Here is a 20,760-nt window from a genome sequence, read left to right as displayed (position 1 = left end):
CTGGTGAAAACGTTTTGTTCCACAAGGCGAGTCACATATGGTTTGTGCGTGTTAGATCCTCCGAATCTCTTTTACAATGAACGGATAATATATCCAAATTATTCCCCTTATACTACTCTAGGGCAAAGTGAAGTGGCAAGTGCTGGGGAGCAGCAGAGAGGTGTTGCAGGACCTTGCTGCCTATGTATGCCAGGTAACCAAATACAATCCTGCTGCTGCCTCAGGAGAAGTCCCTTTTCCAGGCTTGAAGCGAAGCCCACTCCGTGTCAGTGCACGGAAATGCGATGTGTGCAGCATCCACATTGCCCTTCACCTCAGGCAGCAGAAAGGTTTTGAACGGCTCGTAGTACGGGGGGGGGGCAGGCCAGAGAGCTTCAGGGGAGAATGACCCAAGGCTTTGCTGGAAGGGCGCCCCGTGTGAACCCCGGCACATTCCCGTGCGCCCCTTCTCCAGCAGGGAGGGCTTCGACCCTTACTCCCCCTTCAGCAGCGCACCGCCCCCCGGCTTCGACGGGCGCCTCTCCCAAGATGGCGCCGGCCCCTCCCCTCGGCTCTCTCTTGGGAAATCGAGCTGGGGCGGGATGCCGCCGAGGCTCGTCCTCCTCGCCGCTTGGAGGCCGGCCCAGGGTGTTGTGTGTGAGAGAGCGTGTGTGTGTGAACGCGCACGAGCGGCGGGCGGGGCAGCGGCGGCGGCAGTAGCCCTACTAGCAACGGCGGCTGAAGGAAACCGAGGGAGAGAAGCAACAAGCTGCGGACCTGGGAAGCGGAGCGAAGGGAGGGCGCGCTTCGGTTTCTCAGTAAGCGGCGCGCTCGGGTCAGGGGGGGGGGTGCGCGGGGAGAGAGCAGCCAGCCGTCCCCCTTCGGGGCGAAGCCGAGAGCCGGCGGAGGTGGTGCGGAGGAAACTTTCTCCTCCCGGTCCCTGGCGGATCCGCGGCCATGTTGGGATCCCGTCTGTTCTGGGGAGCGAGGACGGCGGCGGTGCGGGGAAGGGGGAAGAAGGAGGCGCCCCACAAAGACCCGGACGGCGTCCCTTGACTTAGGGGCGGCCCCGCGGAACCTCCCGCCGGAGGAAAGGCGGCTCCAGCTTTGCCCATTGGGAGCCGGCGTCCCAGGCGCCGTCGGGGCCGTGTGTTTGTGCTTGCGGTGGGTTTCGGGCGCGCCCTGACTCCGCACAGGCGGCGGCACACGACTTGGCACGGATGGGGGACCCCTGCCTGGCAGCAGCAAAGGGAGGCTGCGTGAAAGGAGAGAGGAGGGGACGTGGCGGCCTCCCAGAGTCTTAAAATTTAAACCGGTTCCCCTTTTAAGTGACACTTTCCGAAAGTAGTGGTAGCCGACGCTCCTTTTCCCCTCAAACTCTGGCAAAAGTGAGAAGCGGCCGCCCCCCTTCTGCGTTCAGTGTGGGGCAGAGATCAAGCGGCTGCAGCCTAATTGGCACCCCGTGGATGCCTGTGTGTGCAGGGGGGAGTGTGCGCACCTCCCACTCCTCGGCGTGCCATTGATTTGGGGTAAAATGAGGCGTATGTGGTCGCCCCCCCTCAGTAAACAAAACGGAAATCATTTCCCACTTCTCCAGAGAAAATAGACTTCCCGCTCAGTTCTCTTTTATTCTCTCACTGGAATAATAGTGTTTTGTTTTGGTTTTTTAAAATACCCTATTTATGAGATTTATTTTTTATTGGGTTGCGGGGGGTCTTTTTGCTTTTAAAGACTGCCTGTCAAAAGTTGCGTGTGTTGCGTTTCTCCTCTTCCCGGGCGAGTTTCGTGATGGTGCGTGATTGTTTTGCATCAGAAGGCAGGGAACTTCCTGTGACTGTCAACAAGGGTTAGCAAAGCAAGTGGATTCCGGTTGGAAGGAAGTTAGCTCTCCTAAGTTTTCTTCTGATAGGCTGGGCTTGGCTGAGATGTTGTTCATGCCAGTGGTTTTTTGTTTTAAGTTTCTAATGCCATGGCATCCTGGAGAGGGTGCCAACTTTCTGTTAGCTTCTACAGAAATAAGAAGGGCTGGTTCTTTTTTTGTGTTACCTGTCTGCATTTGGGATTTCATTTGCTTATTTATTTAGCAAACCCATACCTGCTTTTCCCTTAAAAGACCACTCAGTGCAGCTTGTGAAAATTGCTATTGACAACACAGACAAGTCTAACACTTAAAAATGAGGCAAACAGTTTTATAGGTGTAAAGTCACACAGTGCTAAACATGGCTTTTAAACAATAATGATTGTGATGAGTCTATTGAAGTGGTAAATCAATTGAAGTGATTAAAGCCTTTCCCCCCACATTACTCAGATTTTATAAAAAAATGCTTTCTGTTATCAGGTAAGATAAATATGTTACCTGAAAATATTTTTTTTTCTGCTGTTGTAACTTACATTGGAATATATTGGTCCAGTCAGCTACTGTTTCTTATATTGATGGCCATGAGACCTAACAGTTTCAAACTAGCCAGTACATTTTCTTTTTCCATATTTACATTCAGATGACCTTGTTTTTTTATTTGTGTAAATATTTTGCAGTGCAGTCTTACACCTCCTCCCAGATCAGCTGATTAGAGAGGGTTAGGAAGGAGGGGAGGCACCTCCACTGGTGGAGAAGAAGCTGGCTGATAGAGGACTGTTGAGATCCCTCCTATGCATGCAGATGGCTCCATGTGCATAGAACTTCAGTTGGTGGTTCTTTTCTCTTTTTTTGCCAGTGGTGGTTCTTTTGCCAACAGTAGCTGGCATTAAGCCCTAAAGTGGGCCAGGGGTGGGACAGGGGCAGCACTGGATCTGATAGATTCAAGGTCCCTTTTTTCCAGGTCAGAATGCTCCATCCTCCCTGAAACTGGCTTAACTAATTCCTTCCAGGTAGGAATATAGAAGGGGGAATTTAAAGAGAAAAGCTGTGTGAAGCAAATGAAGCAGCAGCAAGTTCCTTTCACCTTCTGGACTGGCCAGCACAAGCTGGCAGGGCTTCAGAAGTGATAGTAGGTGCAGCACTCAGTGATGTGGGGGCAGTGATGTGCTTTATTTTTCTGCAGAAAACTGTTTCATCCATTCTTCAGTAACAGTGACCGTCAGTGTCCCTTCCAGCTCTACAATTCTATGGTTCTATGCATTAGTTAGCTGTGACTTACATATATTTCTCCAGGGTTGGTTTCATATAGCATTGGGTGATTGTCTTTTGGCCCCCTAGCAGTTGTGCAGTTTGGGTGCCGCAGGGTATCATATTGTCCCTAGTGTCGTGTAACATATATATGAAGTCATGGGAATGGTTATTAGGAGATTTGGGGTGAGCTGTCATCAGTATGCTAATGATCCCCAGCTCTCTAACATCTGAACCAGGAGAGGCCATGTAAGCCCGGGAGTGGTGCCTGGACTTGGTGGTGAGCTGGATGAAGGCCAACAAACTGACTGAATCCTGGCAAGACAGAAGTGCTGTGGATGGGTGATTCCTGAATCCATATAATTTGTCTTCCCTAAATGGAGTCGTATTCCCCCTGAAAGAGTGGTTTTATAGTATGGGAGTGTTACTGGATGCATCTTTGCTGCAAGAGGCCCAGGTGACCTAGGTGGCTAGGAGTTCCTTTCACCAGCTTCAGCCATTCCTGAATCAGGATAGTCTGAGCACTGTCATCCATGTACTTGTAACCTCCAGGTTGGATTACTGCAAAGTACTGCAGGTGGGACTGCCTTTGAGGTTGATCTGAAAGCTTCAACTAATGCAAAATATGACAGCTACAGGGTATCTCCACCATGCTACACCGCTGCTGAATTAATTGCAATGACTGCCAGTTAGCTACTGGACTACTTTCAAGGTGTTGATTTTGGTGTATAAAGCTATATACCATATTGGCCTGAATATAAGCCTCACTTTTTCCCCAAATTCCAACCGTGAAAAGTTATAAAGTGTGGCTTATATTCCCAACCTTACGGTATTGCAGCCAGAAGCGCAGGGCAAACAGCACCAGGAGTGCGGCCTCTCCCCCAAGGCCGGGAAGGGAGAGAGCAAAGAAGGGGAAAGGCCGCTGGCAACACAGTGCGGTCCCGTCCCCCGTCCCCCCCGTATGTAGCCAGGTGCAGCGAGGAATGGAGCAACTTATATTCGGTATTTTTTCTTTTTTTTCCTCCCTCCCTTCCAGTTTTAAAGCTGCGGCTTATATGCGGGCCAATACTGTACAGCTTGGGACCAGGATTGTCTCACTCCTTATATAGTCACTGTGCTCTTTTGTTGAGGGCCTCCTGCAAATACCATGTTATCAGGAGGTCCATTCCACACTGTATAGGAATTGGGCCTCTAGAACTGCGGCACCTGCCCCTTAGAATGTCCTCCCATTAAATAATAGGTGGCACTTTGGTTGGCTTTTTGGCACCTCCTGAATTCCTTCCTCTTCCAACAAGCCTTTTAAGCAGGCCTTTCCCCCAGTCTGCATCTGTATTGGAATTGTTTTTAGATGTTTTTATTGCTGGTGTACTTGCCGCTCTCAGCTCCTTTGGTAGGACAGGCAGGATATAAATTGAATACAGTAAATACTTTTGTTCATAGTTCAGCAGTAAAATGCCGAATGCTTGCCAATGTATCTGTGGAGGGAAATATATCCAGTTCACTTCATAACCTACCCATATATTGGTAGGCTGCTGCCCAAAGAGGCTTTTTCGATCCCTGTTTAACAATGGATGTGTTTTCTCTACTACCTATGTATCTTGAGCATAGTACATTTGACATTTCCTTTTCAGGAAATGAATGCTGGCATGTACGGAGGTGTAACTGGCTTTCTCACCAGCTGAGATCTTAGGCCAGTCCTGATTATTAATTTTTCGTCCCAGCATTCACAGTCATGAGTTTTGATCTTGTTCATGTAGGTGACCTTGAACCTGTAGTGTAAGATTCTTCATTTTCTGCGTTTTGATAGGAGCTCCTGTCACATTTGTTTTCCTTATTTCTAAAAAAGACTTAAGCGCAAAATCAGTATGTGAAGTACTTCATATTCCGCCCACAAAAGTTTCTTTCTTGTTAGCCCACAAAATCTTGGAAGGATGTAGGCCAGCATTTCCTAACCTTGTGCCCTCCAGTCGTTTTGGACTGTAACCACCATTAGCCTCAGCCAACACAACTGTGGCAGCTGGACCTGATGGAAGTTGTAGTCCAGAGCATTTGGAGGGCACCAGGCCGGCAAGGCTGCTGTGACTACATGTAGAAGTCTTGGTTCAGATGAAGTTTTTGAACTCTTTAATGTAAGCCCCCCCCCATTAGTTTTTCCCTTATAAAACAAAAAAGGGGAAAGTCTTATGTAAAAGATGAAAAGCCACAACTAAGAGTGTTCACATGTTCATACAATATACAAAAAGCAAGAAAATTAGAGAAAGGAGGCATGAAATAGTAAAAGCATGTCCTATAAATGTTGTCTTGCCAGATCTAGTGACAAACAAGGCAATGGTTGCAGTCTTTACACAGCCACACAGGAAGTATAGAGGGAGTGGATGATTTTAAGGCTCATGCATTCCAGTTGGGCATATGTTAACAATAGAACTAAAGATTTGTTCTTGAATTGTCACAAACCTGAAATGATGTCTTGAATTCCATGAGAGCATGCATTAGTTGGTTAATCTTCCTGGAGGAATACAGGAAGGAATTCTTATACTTGCATTTGGACTTTTGTGTTAGCTGTTTACTTGAACATGTTTGTACACTTATGATTTGTTTGTTCTGGCAGCTGAAAATCCTGTTCGTAGAGATAAAAAAATTATGTGCTTCCTCCTAGTATGTGATTTTTTAAAATTATGTGATAACTGCAGGAATAACTGCACACATTTACAAACCTGTTTGGGACTATCATACATTGGCTTAATAAGCTGCAAACATTTTGCCAAAGCATACAACCCCTTCCATTCTTCCTTCTCTGACTGCAGCAATCAAACCTGGAAGTCTACAGTTATCTGTAGTTTACCACATAATCAGAAATGGAAAATTATGGTCACCTGGTTCAGAACAAGTTGGGATCTCAAATAAATATCTAACTTATATGTGAGCTATTGACTTGTTTTGAACGTGGTGGGCATACTTTCCCAGTTAATTATTAATTTGAGACTTAATTTCTATGAGGAGGGAAGGGGCTGCATGTGAAGGTTAAAAGGCTTGAACATATTTGTTAATTAAGCAGAGATCTAATAATCTGAATATGACCAATTGTCAGGAGAAGTTTTTAAAAGACAAAACAGAGCCAACATCGCTCTGATTTATCTGAAACAAACCCGTGTTGTTAAAATGGGTCCTGTGCTGCCATAAGATTCCAGAAATACATTTTTGTATGTAATGAACTTGTTGAGAAGTGAAAGAGCTTTGTTAGGGCCGTTAACATCAGAGCTGAAAAAGCAAAATTTGTTGCGGCCGCCGCATCAAAGATTTGGGGGCCCCAGCCCTAAGAGCACCAAATTTAGTTTCATTGGGGAGCAAAGACTTACCTTTTTAAGGACATAAAGAGTCTGCTGAATCAGGCCACTGGCCCATCCTGTTCTAGACCAGCATCCTGTTCTCACAGTGAGCGACCAAATGCCTGGGGAAAACCAGCAAGCAGAACATGAGCACAAGAGCAGCCTCTCCTTCCCTCCTGCAGTTTCCAGCAACTGGTATTCAGAAGCATTACTACTACAACTGTGGAGGTATTGCGTAGCCATCACGGCTAAGTAACCATTGGTAGCGCTTTCCTCCATGAATTTGTCTATTAATAAAACAGATCCTCTTGCGTTTCTAATATAAATACATACCGTACTTTTCTGTGTATAAGACTAGGGTTTTTTTAAACTAAAAATAATGTTAAAAAGGGGGGGTAGTCTTATACACGGGGGCAATCTCCCCCCATTTTCTTAATTTTGAGTTTCCCAAAATAGGGAGCGTCTTATACATGGGGGCGTGTTATACACGGAAAAATACGGTATATTTCATTTTAGACAGTAACCCAAAGGCTCAGAGGGGTTGGTTAAGCCTTTAAGGCAGCAAAAAGAAAACACATCTCTTCCCAATACTAGGTGACATCCATTAATGGCTGATGCCTCTTATGTCTGGTAGGGTGGAAGGCAGAGAGCCCAAACAGGAGCAGGAGCTGGAGCTGGAGTCAATGACAGGCAGAGTCAGCTGTTCGAGTTTTGTCCCCGACCTCTTCCCTGTTGAGTTCTACAAAGGCATCAGCTAAAGGCAAGGAAGCTGAAAGGCAGTGCCGTCCCCTGTGCTGGTTGTAAGTAGCAAAGCACAGACTGGGCGAGGGCAGGCTGAGGTTAGTGGGCCAGAGCCCCATTTGCCCTGATATACCAGCCTCCACTCTGACATCCACTTGTGTCTTGTCTGTGAGCTGAACAGACATCTTCCTCGACCACCCTCCTGCAACTCCCGCATGCGCCCCCAAAACTTCACCAGCGGGCTGGTGGACCCTGCCAGAGGGGAGGGATGAACTGCAAAGGAAGAAGAGGAAGGGGAAGTTTCATTACACGAGTGGCAGTCGCTCACACAGCATTGCATTTTGCCAACTGTGTAAGTTGTTTTAATGTTGATAATTTCTAAAGTGATACGACTTGCCTTTCGGTTCCCTTTGGCTACTATGTAAAGTAAACATTATTAAGAAAAATGGCTACAATCCAAATACTGACTAAAACCCTGACTTTCTAAATATGTTTGGCAAGATAAGCTTCTGTGTTCTTGCCTCGAACCTCAGATTAAGAATTTCATCAGTATTCATTGACTACATTCCAGAAGCTTTCAGTAGACTCATTCCATTAAGTTTATTTGGTTGCTGTGAAGATTAAAGCATGCTTGTCACATTTGTGTGTGCTTTTTCTGCAGCTGATTTAGCACTATGGGAAAATGGAGACTAAAAGCTAAAACTTAAAAAATTATCAAGGCTTTTGAGAGCATGCTGCCACTTTCTTTATAACTAGATACCTCCTTCCCTGAGAATGAAAGCTGTTAGATCATGCAACAATTTCTGTTATATTAGTTATTCAAGTGGCAGCTTAAAAGGTATTTCCAGTGGCACATTTTTCTTTTTAAAATGTGGTGTTCTTAGTTTATCACGGTAGTAGTGTAAGGGAAATTAGGAAGTTATTTTACTGGATGTAAATAAGAAGACAATGGATTCAAAAACATTTATTGATTGCGCGTGCTACTTTGCATGTGCAATCAAAAAATGTTATCGAATTCATTTTCTTGATATTTACCTCCAGTAAGGGAACCTCCTATTCTCTGCCATTTAATTAATGGACACCTCCATGGATAGGGCTCATATTTGGATAGAAAGAAGGCAGTAAATTACTTATTAGTAAAAATACAACAAAAACTTTTTGCTTGTAGATTTGCTGTAGAGGACTATGAGTCACCTTTTTCTGTCTCTCTTGCCTATGCAATTAAGAGTGAACCACATTTTCTGAAGCGATTCCTGGTTGGATAGAGAAATTTGCACTTTGTGTTGGAGACACAGGTATTTAAAATATGGAGAATGCTGACTTGCATTTTGAGTTATGGACCATGTGCAGAAGTATGCTGCAAAATTTTTTTAGCCCATAGGGCACTGGCAAAGGAGAGGACAAGAACTCTGTGCTGGGTGCAGCTGAGGGGGCTTCTCTCCTCTTAACAGCCTGCTTGCTTTCTCTGCTGCGTGCAGAGATGGAGCAAAGTACTCCATCCACCTGGGCTGCTTACTCAGTACTCACTTAAATGCAATCCGTTGTTGCCTAAAACAGGGGCCATATTGCACCTATTTTTAATAAGCATTTCTCTATATTCAGTTGCTACTGGCATCATTTTCCAAAGGATTACCTATTTCTTTCACTTTCTTTTGTTGCACATTTGTCTTTTGAGGCTTACTACTTCCTTGCTGCTTCTGATTTCATCTCCTTTCTATATAACCTCTCAGACTGATAATTGTTAATGAGTACACTCCCGATTTAATGCTCCAGAGTAACACAGAGTGGCTTAACCTTCTTATCTATTTTGAGTTGCCTAGAGATTCATGAATCAGTTGCTGGCCAGCTAATCTTCTGAATGGCATGCACTTTTGTGATGATTAGTAATCCAAATTTAAGTTGGATCATGGCCAGTTCAGTTAGCTGTGTCTCTTATACAAACAAGGTGTGCTCTTGAAGTGGTCATTGAAGAATAACAAAGCACCCTGAGTCAGGCTGTAGTATCAAAGGAGGAAGAGTGACATTGCCATTCCTAGTGGGCTGCAACTTTTGTGAGATGCGGCATAATTTAGATAGGTTTAGTTTACTTTGGTCCTGTTGGGCAGAGGAGGTCGTGTGTTGAAACCTTGCTAATTAATTACAGCTGTGTCTGGTGGGAAAGTTTGGACTTAATTTAAACATAAAGCAAGAAAAGTTTGGTCTTTCTTATTTTCTTTAGGTATAAGGATAGCATAATCTAGAGAAAACTATTTGGTATCCTGTGGATATTTATACAAAAACATCTCAACTCCTCCTCCCAGTTTAGCTTGTTCTACCTTTTGTGCCCCCCAACTCCACCAATCCAGACCCATCTGTGTTGCTTGCGTATAGTATGCCGCTGGTCTCTGGGCTAGGGCATTTCTCTGAAATTGACCTTGAATGAAAGAAAGCACAAGAGATAGTGGTGCCTTCCTAAAACTAACAATAAACCAACATTAGGATAAAGCAGCAACTCCTTTTTGCAAAGAACCGGACCTTTATCTTTATCTAAGAGTGCTGTGGAGGTTTCTTCATTGGAAGTGGCTGCAGTGATTGTAAAATGCCAAACCTCAGCTGCACTGAGACAGGATTCATCTCCTTAAGGATCTTTTTGTACTAAATGTCTCCTTGGCAGGACGATTGATTCCACACTTGGAGACACTAGTTTCGTAATCAAGGTAAACACAATATGCAGTAAACAGCTTTATACTTCCCTGATACTCTTTTGATTCAGAGGATCATCATGCCAGTTCAAAATCTTCCCCTCTTTTATGTTATGGATATTGTTTTGAAGTAGCATGATTTGTTTTATATAAAGTCAGGAAACCAGTGTAATTCTATTGGTCCGATGTCAAGCAGATCTTTAATTAATAACATAGTCATTTTAAAAGACACTCAAATCCTTGATGTGTGTCTATCTGTTCTGCATCTGTCCAGTAACTCATTCTGCCGGTATTACACATTTTCAGTTGCTTGTTGTTTTTATATTCATAGAGAGAACACCATCTTTTTAAAGTGTTGGTGAGCTGTCTAACACCTTTCACAGACAGGGCACAACTTTAAGAAAATTGTGCAACCAGTTTTAACTAGCTTTGCAAACAGAGTGTTTGAAACATCCTAGGGTTTGTGTAAGTATGGTTAGTGCTGGTTCAGATGTAAGGAAACCAGGGTTATCTGGGGCATACAGACTGATGATTTGGCAACACTCTTCTGATATACTGACTTTGGAAGCAGTATGCATGCACCTGATTATTAGATTCACCTTGCATCTCTAAAGTTTTCCATGAAGCACAGTGAAAGATGCAGTGTCAACTGTGAGAAGTAAAGGGTGAGGGGTGTGGGACAGAACTGAAACACTTTACAGTAAATGCTTTACTATGCGGTGGGATCTCCGAGTAAAACCGAATAGTGTAACAGTTGGATAAATTTAGCAGTATAGTGAATCTAACTCGAGTTCTTGTGGTTAAATACGTGGACTTCCTCCACATCATCAAAATTATTCAGTGTGCTGCATTCGTAGCTTGAATTCTGTTCTTCACGGTACAGTTAGTTCACTTCCAGAACATTTTAACTAGTTATTTACATATTCTTTTTTCATTTCTTTGGGTGGTTTATATTCCAACCTCCGGTTTTAGTGTACAAAAAGTGAAAATTACAACAAAACATATTGGAGCAAAAGCATTAGATGCCATGTCAATTTGAATTTTTTCAAATCCAAATAACAAATGTTTGGGTGATGCCACTATTTATTTTCATATTTGCATTAAGCTTGCTGCATGCTTTACCAATTAATTTATTTGTATGGGAAGTATGATCTAACCTTATCCTGAGGGATGTATAGTTATTGGGTGAGAGAGAGAAAATACATGGGATGCCTATCCAGGCTCTCAGCATTGAGAGTAACCAATATATCCAGTTCTGGGTACCACAGTTCAAGAAGGACACTGACAAACTGGAACGTGTCCAGAGGAGGGCAACCAAAATGGTCAAAGGCCTGGAAACGATGCCTTATGAGGAACGGCTAAGGGAGCTGGGCATGTTTAGCCTGGAGAAGAGGAGGTTAAGGGGGGATATGATAGCCATGTTCAAATATATAAAAGGATGTCACATAGAGGAGGGAGAAAGGTTGTTTTCTGCTGCTCCAGAGAAGCGGACACGGAGCAATGGATCCAAACTACAAGAAAGAAGATTCCACCTAAACATTAGGAAGAACTTCCTGACAGTAAGAGCTGTTCGACAGTGGAATTTGCTGCCAAGGAGTGTGGTGGAGTCTCCTTCTTTGGAGGTCTTTAAGCAGAGGCTTGACAACCATATGTCAGGAGTGCTCTGATGGTGTTTCCTGCTTGGCAGGGGGTTGGACTCGATGACCCTTGTGGTCTCTTCCAACTCTATGATTCTATGATTCTATGATTCTATCCTGTCATGGATGGATTGGTTGGTCCAGTAGGATAAGAATTTACACTAGAATGACCATCTTCTATGTTTTCAAAAACTACCCTGTTTCTCCAGACACTCGTCTGGTGAGGACTAGATCATTTCAGTTGACCTAGTGAGTTGTTGGACTGTATGTATGTCATTTGGCAGTAAAGGAGTTAGAGGTACAAAAAAAGGGCTGTGATGGCATTGATTGGATGGGGCGCATATCTGATGAATGTGCTTTCCTGAAAGATCCTCTTAAGGAGAAGTTTAGTAAGGGGTCTTGCCATTCCAGAATGCAAACAATGTACAGTAAAACTGATATGAAATTCACATGTAGTCTCATTCCTCTGCATGTGAAACAGTAAAAGGTCTTGCTGTACCTTGTTTTAAAATATGGTATGGCATCTGGGGGCAAAATACAATTGCTTCATGTGCTGATCTAGTTAGCGTCATGCCTCGGCTCTGCACCATACAGAATAATTTTATGTTTAAATCATGATTGGGTAAAATTATTTAAGAAAAGGCTGTTTCTTGCACGGAAGATTAAGTCAGCTGAGAATCATGAGCTTGTTATAGCATAGTGTTTGTACTGTTGCAAAGTCTTCAATGAATAGCAATCTTCTTGTGGGTAATGCTGAGGGAATCTTCCCAGGAAATCCCGCAGGTCCTACGACAGCAATAGCAGATTATGTAAAGCTGGTTATTGTCGAAGACCTAATTGATGTAACATAAAAACATAAGAGTCATGCTGGATCAGACCAAAGGCTTTGCTTTCCACCACCAAGTCAGGTGCATTTAGCAGGGATGACTTTTCATGGGCAGCTCAATGATTGTTGAACTCTCTTCCAAAGAAGGCTAGACTGGCCCTGCCTCTGCCAACCTTTAGGTGGGAGGTTGAGAAATTTTTGTTGCACCAGGCTTTTAAATGTTTTAATTTATCTAGTTTAATGTGCTTTTTAGTTGCATTGATGTTTTGTTATAAACTGCCTTTCTTTTTAAGGATGAAAGGTAGTATAAAATGTTTTATGAAATAAAATAGCCTACAGAAAGAATTCTAAATTTATAATTTAGCATAGATTATTCCATTCCATTATTCCATAAGGGATGCGGGTGGTGCTGTGGTTTAAACCACAGAGCCTAGGGCTTGCTGATCAGAAGATCGGTGGTTCGAATCCCCGTGATGGGGTGAACTCCCGTTGCTCCATCCCTGCTCCTGCCAACCTAGCAGTTCGAAAGCATGAAGTGCAAGTAGATAAATAGGTACGGTTCCGGCGGGAAGGTAAATGGCATTTCCGTGCACTGCTCTGGTTCACCAGAAGCGGCTTAGTCATGCTGGCCACATGACCCAGAAGCTGTATGCCGGCTCCCTCAGCCAGTAAAGCGAGATGAGCGCCGCAACCCCAGTCGTCCGTGACTGGACCTTTTCCTTTATTCCATAAGGTTAGAGGGCACATATTTAGTCTAACAGAGTTTCTGACAGATTCACATCTACTTTTAATTTGATTTATTATACTGTTCCATCTTTCCAAGAGCTCAAGGCAGTATGTATAGTTCATTTTCATTCTCCCCCCCCCCCGCCCCCTCACAATCACCTTGGCAGGTAGGTTAGGCTGAGAGGAAGTGGGAGGACCAAGTTCACTTGCTGAACTTCATGGCTGAGCAAGCATTTTTACTGATTCCTGTAGCTTCATGGGACTACATAGTCACATTTTGTGGAAATGGAATTAATATAATTATAACTTAGTATTAAAGTAACCCTACTGTTACATTCATGTAAAATTCTTACTGCAGTCTAGCCATATACAGAGGCATGCACAAACTGTGCTTTTTAATTATTTAAAAGAGGCAGAGTTGACTGCCATAGCTGATAGTGGAAGTCCACCTCAAGGGCTGATTTTATGCACTTATTTGGCTATGTATATTTCTTTAGGAAGTGATACTTGGATTCAGGTCACTGTTCCTGTTTTGTTTTCCCATTTCTTATTCCCGCAACAAGTAAGTGTAAAAGTTTTAATTTCTGACATGAAGTTTGATTCTGTAGCCCTGATGGCTAAATTCAGTGACTCTATTAACTAAGTCCTTTTAAACGTGAATGATAGTGAATCTGATCCAGCACTGTCAAGTAACATTTTAAAAGCCAATTTGTGACATTTGTTTGCTGTAATAAGCCTTCTTTATAACACTGGTGTATCTTAGAACAAGATTTGCCTGATAAGTTGAGCAGTGATATAAGAACACAAGGTAAATTTCCAGACTCTCCGTAAATGTTCATGCATTATGATTGCAAAGTGAAGGAATGCAACTGGATACCTGGATTGTACTTTCATTGACAGGCCCAGGCACCTTTCATGGAATTCATTGTAAACTTCTTTGGAGCCCATTTGAAGGAATGGTTGGAATCCAAGCCACACATATAAATGGACTTCAGAAGAGCTCACTGTAACTGCCAATCAGCTGACTGGCAGTTACAGCAACTCTTTTTTGACAGGTGGGCATAATTATCATGTTAATTGATTGACAGGTGGCAGCCTTCCCTGCTGTCAAAGTGGAGGAACTCAGGATCCAGACTTCCAGCCACTTCCAGCTCCCTACCATGGTGCTGACGGTCATTTTAGTGCAATGGGAACATGCTGCAGCAAGCCCTGTGCTTGTGCACTCTCCTCCACTTCTCCTGCATGTTGACTCGGTCAGGCTTCCTCAACCTCAGCCCTCCAGATGTTATTGGCCTACAACTCCCATGATCCCTAGCTAGCAGGACCAGTGGGCAGGGATGATGGGAATTGTAGTCTCAAAACATCTGGAGGGGTCGAGCTTGAGGAAGCTTGGACTAGGTACTAACCTGCTAAAGAATGGATTAGGCATGCCTCTTGTTTTCATGTAGGTACTTATTTTTAATGTATAGATATAGCTGTATAGCAGAGAGTTTTGTCATGATAATGGATTTCACCCACCCCTTAGGAGCTATTTTTGGCAGGTGCATAGTTAGAAACCTAGAAACTAGGGCCCTGGGCTGTCATCTGTATATTTTAAATGTAATAGTATACAAGGGACTTCACATATCTGCTCTGGAAGGAGAATTTTCTGTAGCTTCTTTTTTTCCTTGAGCAAAGGTCAGTTTGGGTGCATGCTTTTAATTTTTAAATGCAAGTTGGTTTATTATTGCCTAGGGGTATTAGCTTAGCTCTGCGCATGTGAAGAGGACTTGTTTGCATTTGCTTTTTAAATAACAGACATTAGGTTAAACTGAATTTACTTCATTCGTGAATCTGAACTAATGCCATGTCATTATAGGATGCAGAACGATATGTCAAGGTAGCTCTGTGTGTGTGTGTGTGTGTGTATGAGAGAGAGAGAGAGAGAGAGAGAGTGTGTGTGTTTGGCTGATACCAGAAGCTGGATACACATAGGCTCGTCTTGTTCTGTGCTGAACCCAAAGCTATGACTTGGGGCTTCACTGGAAACCTGAAGGGGAAGCAAGATCTGCTGGAGTGTTAATGCTGTGAGCCTCCTTCAAAGAAAAACAAACAAACCCTGTGCTCAGGTTGTATATATGTATATATAATATACATCCTAAAACCACCACAGTCTCAATTGATCCTCATTCTAAGGAAGCCAAACCCTGGGTGAGCACTGGAACCCCTGGAGTCCCTTGCCACTCAGAGATTGGGGTGTGCACAACAGTGTTTAAAGTAGTGGCCTTCAGAAAGCTGGTGCTGCCTACTGCTGAAAATATCATAAAGTTGTAAGGTGGCTAGATTAGCACAACAATATTAGAAATCTAAACTTGGAACAATGTGGTGGTTTTCATAGTTTCCATTTGGCATTCTGCCTTTCTAGTACATTTCTAGGAAAAGGGTATCATGACAAAAGGTTAAAAGACTTTCCACTCAGTGTGCAGTGCTGATGAGTTAACTTCCCTAAAATGAGCAGAATTGGCTTATGGTTTGTTTTTTTGCTGTTTTTGTACGCAGTAGCTTTCACCCTCAAGTCATCTCACTACATATCTCTAAACTGGGACTTAGAAAAACTAATAATTGGATATGACAAAGATCAAAAGTTATAGTTGTGGAAAGGCCACAAAGTTAAAGCGAACATATACAGGACATGCAGCAAGAGACCACTCAGGTCAATGGAATAAAGCAGTGTTATTATGAAGAACCTACAATTTTAAAATGGTATCTCTTGGAAAAAATCTGAAGACAATCAAGTTGCCTTGTGTTGCTCAAATCCTGTTAAGTTTTATAAAGCAGCCTAATAGCACCCCCCCTTTTTTTTACTGCCTTGTTATTCCTTGGTAGGAAAGCAAAATAAGAGGGGGGAGGTACTGGCTCATTCTTGTGTTTAGTCTTCTTGCTTAAGCTGTTGATTAGTTGAAAAATGCAAACCACAGCTGTGGAGGCTGTCAGATAGCAACAGCCACTATGGAAATCCTTTAATGACAGGCAAGAGGGTGGCAAAAACTGGGAAGGAAGGGTTTCCCCACTCTTTTCCAGTGATGCTCACCAAATTCCCCCTGTCATTTAAAATAACTCTCTATGCTTGGGGGGGTTAGGGAAACAGCTTAATGGTTTGGTGTGGGACCTGCTGCTAGAGAAGCTGACCGAAAAATGCATGCTGATGACATCTTGCTTGATTTTCATCAATTGGCTGAATAGCTGCAACAACAACCTAACATTTTTCCTTTTTGTTTTAGGATACTAGTGAAAGATGGTGGATCGCTTGGCAAACAGTGAAGCAAATACTAGGCGAATAAGCATTGTGGAAAACTGTTTCGGAGCCGCTGGTCAGCCTCTGACTATTCCAGGCCGTGTCCTGATTGGTGAAGGAGTACTAACAAAGCTGTGTCGGAAGAAACCAAAAGCGAGGCAGTTCTTCTTATTCAATGATATCCTTGTGTATGGTAACATTGTCATCCAGAAGAAGAAATATAACAAACAGCACATCATTCCACTGGAAAACGTGACGATTGAGTCCATCCAGGATGAGGGGGATCTACGGAATGGGTGGCTTATCAAGACCCCGACTAAATCTTTTGCAGTGTATGCTGCTACTGCCACAGAGAAATCTGAATGGATGAACCACATAAATAAATGTGTTTCTGATTTGCTTTCCAAAAGCGGGAAGACTCCCAGTAATGAACACGCGGCTGTTTGGGTACCTGATTCTGAAGCCACTGTATGCATGCGCTGCCAGAAAGCAAAATTCACCCCCGTCAATCGTCGACACCACTGCCGGAAATGTGGATTTGTTGTATGTGGGCCCTGCTCTGAAAAGAGGTTTCTTATTCCCAGTCAGTCCTCCAAGCCTGTGCGAATCTGCGACTTCTGCTATGACCTCCTTTCCACAGGAGAGATGCCTACATGTCAGCCTACGAGATCGGACTCCTACAGTCACCCACCGAAGCTTCCTTTAAATGATATGTCAGATGACGACGACGACGATGACAGCAGTGACTAAGTAATGAAAGCGAATGTCTTAATATTACAATTGGTATTTGAACCTGAGTTGCTGGATGAGGAAACCTCTAGTTGCAGACTCTTCCGAGAGGCCTGACCTAGCCATAAAATCTGCCTGAAAAACCTTCAGCTCAAATGTGCCTCAGTATCTGAATCTCTTAGATATATCATTGCTCTCTTTTCTGCAGGGATAGACTGTTGCAAATATATCCTTTTTTCCTAGCTTTGTATACTTGATTTCCTATTTAGGGGTGAGCTGATGATCATCCTTTCCTTCCCCTTCTTTCCCAGCGGAAGAATAGAGAATGAACAGTTTTTATTCTTTTCTTTTGCTACCAAGAAGCATCCCACAGTGTGTTTGGCAGTGATATCCTACCACTTCTTTTTAATATTGGGGAGGGGGCAATTAAACCAGCACTGGTATTTTTGGTTAGCGGATTGAATAGAACATCTAACCAGGCTATGAAATTGATGCTGTGCTATGACCCCTTTTAACCTAAATGCATTCTGTAACATTATTAACTTCTAAAACTTTATGCAAGAAGTCATATACCAAGCAGTGCCTTTTAATGACTGCACTGTTGCAGGAAGAAACTAATCCAATGTATCCTCTGTTGTGCAACAAACTAAGAAATAGTTGGTGCTATTGACAATAATTGCTGTTGTGTAACTTGGATCTGAGTAGTGAGGACTGTATGTTACGGCAATTTGAGTTGTGCCCCAGCCCCAGCCCCCAGTACCTCTAATAGGATGCATGAGGGTAGATGAAACATTATTGTGGAGTCTGATGAATACAGCTTGAGCTCCCACACCATGTATACAACTACTCAACTTGGGGACCGCTAATAAATTAGATATTCTTCAAATGGATTTAATATCTTGCTATTTTCAAAATTGTGTGAGATTTTTAAATGTTTATAGCTATCAGGTATTTATAACTGAGAACTGTATTTTGTCTCAGATCATGGTATTTGCTGTAATGTTTTTGATTTGATATTTATAAAATTAATTCCTTAGAACTTACGCTAACCATTTTAAACTTTAGCAATGGTTTTTTTAAAAAAAATAATTAGAATGTCTTTTAAAAGCACAACATCATGGGAAAACATCCCAATCAGCCACCCGAAGAGAACTTGCAAAAAATATCCATCCTTTGTACACAGCTGACCTCGAGATAGAAAAGAAATGCAGATGACTTCATTTTAAATATATAAATCCAGGAAGCAGGGCAATTAGGGCAAAAAGTGTTTCCAATAGAGTATTTTCTTTTTACCTTTAACAATACTATTTTCTATGATGGTGTCGTTTTTAGAGAAGTGTCAGATTTAGCTCTGTGAAGTTTTGTAAAACCCCAATACATATCTCTATTTTTATATAACGGTAGCCTGTTTAATCAGTTTATGTAAAAGTCCCCTGATGGAATTGTGTTGGGAATTCAGTAGCATCAGAGAGTTTATAAAAAGTGTTGAATATTGTTTGTACAAAAAAAAAAAAGTTATAGTATCTAGAATTTCATTTATTAAGTGACAGTTTCTGCACTGTTTGCCTCATCTGGCACTAACTGGGCTATATTTATTGAATAAACAATCAATTCTGCATCTTGTTCTAGTCTCCTAGTCTGTAATCTGGCCACTGTAGCACAGAAGTCAGCGTTGGAAAAATGAGATGGGGAGTGCACTCCATCAGGGCAGGATGGTGAACTTGTGACCACCCAGTCTTCTACTCCAGCTCCCATCTGTGATTATTGGCCCTGCAGTTGGGGGTTGATGAAAGTACAATAGGTTCCCCATCCCAGCATTAGCTGATGCGGAGCAGCTACCATTCACTTGGGGGTTGCTTGGGAATTTGTTGGAGAATGTGCAGCAGCAGTGCCTTCCTCGTTGGTTATGCCAATTTAAAGCTATGGTTTCCATCTTATATACAGATAACTGAATAGTGCTACCAGGGAAGGAAGGAGCCATGGCATTAATTCAGGTGGCAGCTCAGAATAAGGCACATAATTATGGAGAACCTCTCTTAAGAAATGCTCCCCAAACGTAGCTAATTGCTCCTCGAATTCCCAAGTTGTAAAGCAGTTCGGGGGATTTGGGAAGAAGGCACTTGAAGGTTAAAATGTTTTCATTTTGTAAACCATAGTTTAGTGTTACAAATTTCAATGAGCATCGGCCTCTGCATTCCCTCCTCCCCTCTCCTGCTTTGCCAGTTTCAGGCTAACCACAGTTTAGCACAAAATGTGGTTAAACTTAACGATGGTGTGTTAGAGCAAGCCAGCTTCAAGCCATGATCACTATGGTCTGAAGATGGCTTGTTTTTTTAATAATAATAATAATTACCCATGGTTGTTCTGGGTTGGGACAACACAGCAAAATATTATTAAAATGGAAATGACAGTTTCCGAACTAATCAGCAGTGCTGGAAGGTGGCTGGGAGAGCACACAAGCCCCATGTTTGTTGAGGCTCATGCTTGTAATGCTAAAACATGGTTTAGCAGTGTGTCCTAACGAGGCATTTGACTTGCTGTTAAAGCTATAGATCATTAAAACACTAAAAATCAGATGAGCAATAACGTGCAGTTGATGTCAGGAAATGGATGGCCCTGAAACGCTGAGACGTGATAATAATAATAATTTATTATTTGTACTCCGCCCATCTGGCTGGGTTTCCCCAGCCACTCTGTGGGTTTCCCCAGCCACGTGATCTCAAGGAAGGAATCCTATGTGCATTTACTTGAGAGAAAGTCATACTGAAATCAGACTTTCTTCTAAGCAGACCTCCGTAGGAGCTTGCTGTAAATGGAATTCGTCTGTTTCTTCCACTGAAAGCATAATTTGAAGATTGTTTCTTTTTCATGGCACAGATAGGAACTATAAGGTACATCTTGATATAGTTCATCTTCATTCTTATCCTACGTTGTGCAAAAGATTTTGCATAGTCAGTACTGAATGTCATACATGTATTTACCCAATTATTTTTGAATGTTGCACAAACGCTTCAGCACTTTCTACCTGCAAGAAAATTTATCCTCCCATTTGGCAATGTGTTCTGCCTACCTACCTTAACCCCATCATTATCTGTGAATGAAATTCACATTATGCTGCAATTGATCCCTGAAGCTGTTACCAAATTCACATTGTAGGAGAAAATAATTGTAGGACTAGGAGTGTGAAAATAGGTTGCCACTTTGTGGTTCCGTTCAGGATGTTTATTGTGTAAAATAAACTTTTGTGTGTTAGTCGAACTTTAAAAGGGCTTAATAAATGGTTTTGTAACTTTGTCAGTCTGGGCTGCTTTCATTTTGTAAATATGCGAATAGTTTTGAATAAGCAAGTCTTTGTACTTTTCTTGTAAGGTATCTAAAAAGGAAAGAGTTTTAAAGTGTCATGTTCAAAAAATGAGCGTGGTTAGATAAGCAACAATTAAGCTGCAACTCTGTATACACTTAACCTGGGAATAAAGCTCACTGAACACAGTAGGATTTATTTCTGAGACGGTATAAGAATGAACTGTAGGGTTATATTTATTTTTAGTAAATGTGCTAATTTCCATTTTCAGACAATAAGCTAATTCCCTTTTTGTTACAGTGAATTTATTCCTGATATATCTCTTTTGTCTGTGTTAATGGTTATTGGAGTGCCAAAAGCTGGTATGTGCCCAGGACTTGCCATCAACTGAACCCTATAATTGAGTGTCAGATTGCATGCAAGCCTGCAATTCT

At 42.6% G+C, this 20,760-nt stretch overlaps 1 protein-coding gene across 4 annotated transcripts; it reads left to right on the top strand.

Moving 5' to 3' along the window:
* The first annotated feature begins 44 nt into the window (after positions 1-44).
* PLEKHF2 (pleckstrin homology and FYVE domain containing 2) lies at positions 45-20,322 on the top strand. Of its 4 annotated transcripts, none has more exons than XM_083451420.1 (4): positions 45-797; positions 13,923-14,077; positions 16,283-19,656; positions 19,735-20,322. In XM_083451420.1, exon 3 carries the CDS (start codon positions 16,297-16,299, stop codon positions 17,044-17,046), a length of 750 nt encoding a protein of 249 aa, XP_083307546.1. In that variant the 5' UTR covers positions 45-797; positions 13,923-14,077; positions 16,283-16,296; the 3' UTR covers positions 17,047-19,656; positions 19,735-20,322. The 4 variants fall into 4 exon arrangements, with proteins under 4 accessions (XP_083307546.1, XP_083307545.1, XP_083307548.1 ...); XM_083451422.1 differs by lacking the exon at positions 45-797 and adding an exon at positions 840-1,143; XM_083451421.1 differs by lacking the exon at positions 45-797 and adding an exon at positions 13,447-13,584.
* Positions 20,323-20,760: the final 438 nt, after the last annotated feature.

The sequence above is a fragment of the Podarcis tiliguerta genome (assembly GCF_965153285.1).
Source record: "Podarcis tiliguerta genome assembly, chromosome: 7".
NCBI lineage: Eukaryota > Metazoa > Chordata > Lepidosauria > Squamata > Lacertidae > Podarcis > Podarcis tiliguerta.
The sequence above is the reverse complement of the archived record's forward strand: the minus strand, read 5'-3'. Positions and strand labels throughout refer to the sequence as shown.

What these genes read in the sequence shown, in the direction of transcription:
- PLEKHF2 (XM_083451420.1), top strand. Translation starts at nt 16,297, where the DNA reads ATGGTGGATCGCTTGGCAAACAGTGAAGCAAATACTAGGCGAATAAGC.